General features: G+C 37.3%; 1 protein-coding gene across 1 annotated transcript in view; it reads left to right on the top strand.

Moving 5' to 3' along the window:
• Positions 1-7,029: 7,029 nt before the first annotated feature.
• pld5 (phospholipase D family member 5) overlaps positions 7,030-7,815 on the top strand; it is a 23,059-nt gene continuing 22,273 nt past the window's right edge. The window contains exon 1 of the mRNA XM_016465987.1: positions 7,030-7,311. Coding sequence (XP_016321473.1) covers positions 7,144-7,311 — 168 coding nt within the window. The 5' untranslated portion in view covers positions 7,030-7,143. The remainder of the gene's footprint in view (positions 7,312-7,815) is intronic.

The raw sequence follows: 7,815 nt of genomic DNA, 5'->3' as shown, positions 1-7,815 counted from the left end.
AACAAAGGAACAGCATTCCTCAGGAACGTCTTGTAGATTGCAGGATCTCCAGCGGGAAGGTCCTAACAGTATCAGTTGTTTCTAGCCCTTTTGTCTTCAGGTATAAAATTATGTCCCACAGACAGAACTTTGGGAGAAGCTAGGATTCATACAAGGGTAAAATTGTTTGAAGGAAGACATGCTAACATCGCTATTAAATAACTGCTACACTACCATCTTCAATAAATTTTTCTCCCCACAAAAATTTTGGTCAAGCCTACTTAATTTTTTGTATTAGAGTAATCTAGTACATTGGTGAGCCACCCAAAAGACTGCTCTGCAAAAATACAGTAAAGATGATGATACATGGGGCAACTTTTTAAGTTAGAAGGGGTATTTTGCACTGGCCTGTCTAGACAGATATTGTCTTGACAAGAAGTTAAAGTGGATCATAAAGTGTCAGTTGCTGTATTTACATCCAGAGATGAGAAATGGGTGGGTGAGGGAAGAGAGGATGACACTACAGAGGAAAGATGGAAGGGTGAAAGGGAGCGTAGGTTTTGCCTAAAAGTAACTGGTAGAGGAATTGGTGGCACACAGGTGGTAATATGTAGGTTAAATGTAATAAAGAAATGATCAGAGATGTCTAGAGGTTTTACCAAATGTTGTCTGTGATACAATTACATGTGCAAATTAAGTCAAGCTGGTTGCCTGATTTGTTAGTGCTTGTGGTGGTGAGCCATTTGAGATCGAATGAAGCTAAGAGTGGAAGTGGAAGTCTGCAGTGTAAGGCTTCTCCAGATGGATTTCGAAGTCACCAAAGACTACAAGGGGACTGCCATCCACAGTGAATGAGGACAGCAGCCCATACAGCTCCTCTATAAAGGTGCTCAGTTGACCAGGAAGGCAATAAATCATTACAATATGGAGTTTAACAGGAGCTGTTACCGTAATAGCATAATTGAGTATTTCCAATTATTAGAAATGAGAAGACCAGTACCTTTCCAACCTGACGGGGGGTGTGAGAGAAAGGGTAGGGAAGAGTGGGTTGAGTATTTCCAATAATTAGAAATGAGAAGAAAAGTACCCTTCCAACCTGACGGGGCGTGTGAGAGAAAGGGAAGTTGTTCGAGAGAACAGCAGGTGTTGCGGAGTCTTCTGGACGAATCCAGGTCTCAGTCAAGCCCAAGATACTTAAGAGTAGACTGAGAAGCAATGGCCAGAATGAAGTTTGTTGACAGCTGACTGACAATTCCAGAGGCCCACAGAAAATGACAGAGGTGCAGCAGAAGAGGTGCAGATAGGACGCAGCTTAGCAAGATTGCATTGCCATCTGCGTTTGATGTTAGAGCGTTGTTGAGAGAGAACAAGAATGTATTGGAAACACACTACCACCTACCTGACTCTGCCTGAGAGGTAAGGGAAAATACACTTACTTGAGATTATATCTCTGAAATAAATGATTGTAGTCTTGAAAACAATCTTTTAAAATATTAGTTAAGCTGGTGTGTGGTGGGCGTTCTGGCGCAATATGGCTGCTGTCGCATCATCCAGGTGGATGTTTCACATCGGTGGTGGTTGAGGAGATTCATGTAAAGCGCTTTGAGTACCCAGAAAAGCTCTATATAAATGTAACGAATTAATAATTAATTAATTAAAGCAATATTTTATTGTACTATTGAATAAAATATTAGTTAATTATCAAAGAAAGAAAAAAAAATTATAGCCATAATATGGACTTTTGTAAATGCTGTGATACTATGATGCTCAGATACTGTTATTTCCTTCTCACATTGCTGATTTCACCATTAACTCTTCACCTGAACAGTTTATGTTTTTGTATATGGGTTCATTGCATTGTAATCCTTGACCATCAAAACATAGGGGTAGACATCACCTTTTCTGTGTTACCATGTTTGGTTCAGGAGATATGACACAAAATACATAATTTGGTTATGGCGGAAAGTAAAATGGTCGCCATGTCAACCACGAGGTATTTTTGCGATGGCTCCATTTCTGAAAATGTTCAGGGCCCTAACCTGTACAACTGTACCAAGTTTAATGCTTTTATGAAAAAGTGAACATATCACCTCAAATTTTGCACATATCATCTGGACTATATTAGGAATGGCAACACATATGATTCAAATCAAACCATGTACTAAAGAAAACATGTCTGACCACTTATACCTCAGTGGAGAATTGTCCATCATAAGTTTATCTAGGATGCATAGAATTGTTATTTATTCCAGAACTCCATGTGGAGACACATATGTGGAATATTTCTCACATTAAGGCACCAAAAATAATTTGAGAAGCAAAGTGACACAATGACCTGTGCTGTCTGTCACAAATTTGCACTGAGGAAATCCCAATATATATACTCTACACCATTCAAAAGTTTGGGGTCAGAAATAATTTTCTGTTTCTTTTAATTAAATGTTTTTGAAAGATGTATGCTCACTAAAACTGCATTTATTTAATAAAAAATACAGTAAAACATATATAAAATATTACAATTTAAAATAACTGTTTTCTGTTGATATATTTTCAAATGTAATTTATTCCTTTGATGGCAAAGCTGAATTTTCAGCAGAAATTAGTTTTCTAATGTCACATGATCCTTCAGAAAAAAAATTAATGTGTGGATTTGATTCTCAAGAAACATTTCTTATTATATTAATGTTGAAAGCAGTTGTGCTGCTTAATATTTTTGTGAAAACTGTTATACATTTTTTAAGGATTCTTTGATGAATAGATAGTTTAAAAGAACGACATTTATTTGAAATAGATTTTGTTTTTGTAACATTATAACTGTCTTTACTGTCACTTTTGATCAATTTAATGCATCCTACCTGAGTAAAAATATTAATTTATTGAAAATAAATAATAAAAAAAATCTAACTGACCTCAAACTTTTCAACATAATAGTGTATATTTGAATAAAAACAATGCAAACATTTTCATGGCTTTATTACTAGGTGTGATTCTTTTTTTTTTTTTTTTTGGACCCTGTTTACACAGCAGTGAACCAAAAAACAATATTTGACATATTTTGTTCAAAATATTTAAAGCCAATTTCTGCCAAATACTTAATATGCCTACTGTGTAATCAGATCTTTAGACACTGAGTTTGACTAACTGAAAATTATTATCTAAAAAGACAATATCACAGTTGTTTTGCTGCAATGAATTTGTGATTTATGAGACTGCTGATATGTCAAGACAAAGTGTATTACACTGACGTTTATATTTGATACATTTTTTTTAATGTTTCTTCTTTTGCAGTCTTAGAAACAACCCAGTCTAATATGTGAAGTGTAAAAATCAAGCATTGTTATTTGGACCAGTCCTTCAATTTGATCTTTAGCACTTTGATTATCTTTTGTAAATTGAATCGTAAAACATTCCTATGCATACCTTTCATTACCTAAGATTATAATGTTACTGCTTACCTGTAGTTCTTATAACAGTTGCCATGTTCCACCAATGCCCTCTTCATATATGGGAATATATAATAACAAATTAGGAATACACAAATTGTCTCTGCCATGTGATAGCCAATAGGGGGGCCTGGATTCACCCAGATGTTAATCGAGCTTGTTATGTCACGAAGTGCCCATTATCAAGGTCATTATCTGATGATGTAGACATTAAACATCATGTTATTTTGCACATGCCAATGAATCAACCTGTTTAAATGAGTGTTGTGAACTGGGTACTTTTGACAGATTGAAAAACGGCTCATTTTATGTCTTTTTGAGCCATCTGGTTAGGTAGGTAGCATGGTCATTTTTCTCTCCTCTTAGCTTCCATCTGCCTAATACCAGTGATGTTTACACATGAATGTAAAACTAATATTGATTTAATAAAGAAATTTCATATCCCTGGATGCTTGCTGTCATAACCAGATTATTTTTATAAGGTTCACCCTTGTTTCCTAATTCCTAATATATATATAATGTACGTATATGTCAATTATTATAAAAACGAAGTTTATTCCAAAGTACTCTGATTATATAAATAAATCATAAAACAGTTAAAACTATGTCACATTTGAATGGGATAAATGATAGCACATAAAACTGCTCGTCCTCTTTATCCTAGTCTTTACCCTTTACACACACACACACACACACACACACACACACACACACACACACACACACACACACACACACACATTTACTGCAAGGATAAGGCAAGACTGATTTGCACCTCGTGCTCTATGAAGGCTGTTAAAATAAATTAAGTTTAAAATCCCATGAGGCTTTAGTTCAAGTAATGTAGTCCTGATATATAGCACTCCGTAATCCTCTCTTTTGTTCTATTCTAGCCCTGCATTAAACAGAAAGGTGCTGGAGCAAAAAAAGGCTGTTAACTAACTTATTGACTAATCTCAGAGTAAGGCATACAGTCTCTCATAGAGCTTTATTGTACATAAAAAGATAAATATATGTTGAAACGGACTGCGCAGAGGTTGTTTTTTTTTTATGTTTGTTACATAACAGCTTTTCCACGGTGTTTGATAATCATGACAAATCAGTCAAACATCTGCTCAGGAAGACACGTCTTCCCGGAGGATTTCGGTTAGACAGAGGGACAGCACATTTACATATTTTGTGTATTTGGTCGATGGGCTGTTATTGCTGAGGGTCTTATTGTTTTTCAGGAGAACAGAGAGTGGCAAAAAAGTGCTGAGTCATTGGTTTAATTATGCTAACGGACCGAGGGAGGAGGAATTAGTATTCATAGAGAGCATGTGGGAAAGACCACAGTCTGAAAAAATTAGTTAGAAAGCAAAGTATAAAATAGAGATCACAGAAAATATACTCCAGAATAAGCTCTGATATTAACAAGTCTACATGAAATGAAAATGGACTGGTGTTCATTTTCTAATACACAACTTACTGTGCCGCCATACATTTCTCTTGTTGAATGTCCTTAGAAATACACCACATTATCAAACTAGAATCGGTTGTGAATGCAGCTTCATACTGATTTTAAAGCAAACTGTATGTAGTTAAGTGGAATTTACCGTCGTAAATATAACACTGTCGTAATTACTGTACAGTGGATGGCTGTACGCGTATTTGTTGCTGCCGTAAAGCAATCGCGGAATTTTGTACCCGCTCACCAAACTTACCACTCTCAGAACATTTTGGCAGGAGCGAATGAAAGAAACCGAAGCCATTCGAATTATTATTAAGTGTAGTTGCTTTAAAGGTGACATATCATGAAAATCAGACTTTTCCAGGTTTTAAGTGCTATAATCAGATCCCCGGTGCATCTACCAACCAAAGAAACGCGAAAAAGATTAACCCAGTAACTGTTTTGGTAAGCCTTTTTCTGCAAGCATCTGAGAAAGCGAGCGCGTCTGAATTCGCTCCCTTGGTGACGTGGCAAAGGGATCTCATTATAATATTACTGCCCCTTAATCTGCACGTTTCCACGCACGGCGCCGTCATTTTGATTTCACAAGTGACAACGGTGTAATGCCATGGCGAAAGTTTGAGCAAAACATGCTAACTGTTCTGCCTTTGGCTGCACAGATGAGCACAGAACACTATTTACAATCCCAGCCTCAGAGGAGACAAGACAGCAGTGGATTTATTGATTTATTTAATGTATATTGCTGCTGCCACACAGATCTAAAATAAACATGCAATTTATTTCCCAGCTGTTTACCTTCACAGACATAACCGACTGTTTTTGTAACTCGTGTGTTTTTAACGTAAACTTGTGTGTGAATGAGAACTTAGTTTAGAACTCACATGGTGTGACAGCCGCTTTCTGTCCGTGTGCACTCAGAAAACCGTATATCAGAAGTTTAAACGAATATGGTTTAAAATGCATGATTTCAGCACGATAAACATGATAATCAGAACCAAAACAGATGTTTTAACAGGTCCGAGCTGTAAAGGCGCAGCTCTATTCTGGAAAAGGGGGCGGGGAGCAGCAGCTCATTTGCATTTAAAGAGACAGGCCCGAAAAACAGCGTGTTTCTGCTTCCACTCAAAATAGGCATTTTCAAAATGATATAATAAATGATCTGTGGAGTATTTTGAGCTGAAACTTCACAGACACATTCTGGGGACACCAGAGACTTATATTATATATTGTAAAAAGGGGCATAATATGTCTCCTTTAAGGCCTCAAATGATAAATACTACTAAAATCAACTTTTAAATGCCTTTATACTACTTTTTTATGGTTCTAGAAACAGTCTTGGTATTTTCTTTCATTTTTGTAATGATTTTTCGAGTTATTGCTAAATAGTTATTGAAGTACATTTTACAACAAACTTCAAAATTTCCCATATAATTCAATGTTATAATTTCTTTGTAATTGTGTGTGAAATTTTCTAGCAGTTTCTGAGTGAAAATTGTCCATACACCAATTTTTATTTTTCAGTATAGTTTGTTTCATCTGTTTCTATTGACAGTGCTTTACAACAGGGCTGCTGCTTACATTATGAATTGCATCAGTATTGTGTTGGCATATTGCTTATCTCAAGGATCATAATAGATTGAAGTACTTCATTGATCACCGGGGAGAAATGTGGCACAAGGTAAACGAGGAAATATGAAGCAATCAAAAGCAATCACAACTGCTTCCTCCACCATAGAGTTTTATTACAAAATCATTTCCTCTCATTACCCAATAATACGGATAGGTATTTGTTTTTTGAATGAGTGTGCAGCACGCAAGCAGGCGGCTGTGAACTTCTGGGTGATGTCAAATGAATACTTTATTGAGTTTGCCCGCAGCACTTCTGAGTTAATATGCACTGATGCCTTTACGTGTGTGTGAGTGTGTTGGACTCGCAGTCATGCATCAGAGCACCACGTACACACTGAGCGGAGGGGAGGGTACCAGGTGCAGGATGTGGGCTCTATGCATCCACACACTTTCTTAGTCACTATGCCCACTCAATCTTTGCCAGCCCCTCCCAACAGGACAGGGAGACCCCTTTCTGCCTGTGTGTGGATGAAATCCAAAGAAATCAGGCTCTCTGCAAGACGCAGCTCAGTCTAGCACAGACTCCAACAGTGTTTGCTGCTAGCACTGGCTTAGAGTCTTTTCCTCGTGGACTGAACTACTTGGGGTGAACATCTTATGGAGACAAAGTAGGAGTATTTGGATACTTAACGAAGTGGAAAAATGCAAGATAGGAGGTTTGTTTCAGAGGGTCCAGGGATGAAGCCTCCACCCGAAACGGGGTTCTTCTCCACGCCTCTCACCCGGCCGGGTAACAACATCTTCAGCACTGTCCAGCAGCAGGACTACTCTGCTATGATCTGGCTTAGAAGAAGAGATAGAATGGAACGGGTAAGGCTGACCTTTAACGACTGACCGCTGATATTGACAGTGACTGCTGCCCTTTTCCCCTCAGCACAGAAACCATCCACCTGTAACCATGAAGGCACACACAACACACACTGTCCAGACCAGGGTGGAGTGGGCAGGTCTGTGTGTCTTAGTGGAGAATGAATTGTTTTTTGACACTATACAAATGCAATTCATTCACTAACATTTTCAGTTTAAATTTTTTCTAAAATAATTGAGGCTATATGTCAGAAGCAGTCTTAAGTTTTGATTTTTGGAGATGAGCTGAGAGAACATGTTCATGTTCGGCTTGTAATGATGCAGCCTGTAGCATGAGTGATGGAACTGCTTATAAATCAGCCACACTAGATTCTCTAGAAGCTCAAGAACATGTCTAACTCACCTTAAAATCGAAAGAATATATATATATATATATATATATATATATATACACACACACACACACACACACACACACACACACACACACAAAAACAACAAGCACAA

This window comes from Sinocyclocheilus anshuiensis, unplaced genomic scaffold (assembly GCF_001515605.1).
Source record: "Sinocyclocheilus anshuiensis isolate Anshui unplaced genomic scaffold, SAMN03320099.WGS_v1.1 scaffold1346, whole genome shotgun sequence".
In the NCBI taxonomy this organism is placed as follows: Eukaryota; Metazoa; Chordata; class Actinopteri; order Cypriniformes; family Cyprinidae; genus Sinocyclocheilus; species Sinocyclocheilus anshuiensis.
Note: the sequence above shows the minus strand (reverse complement) of the source record. Positions and strands in the feature narration are given on the sequence as shown.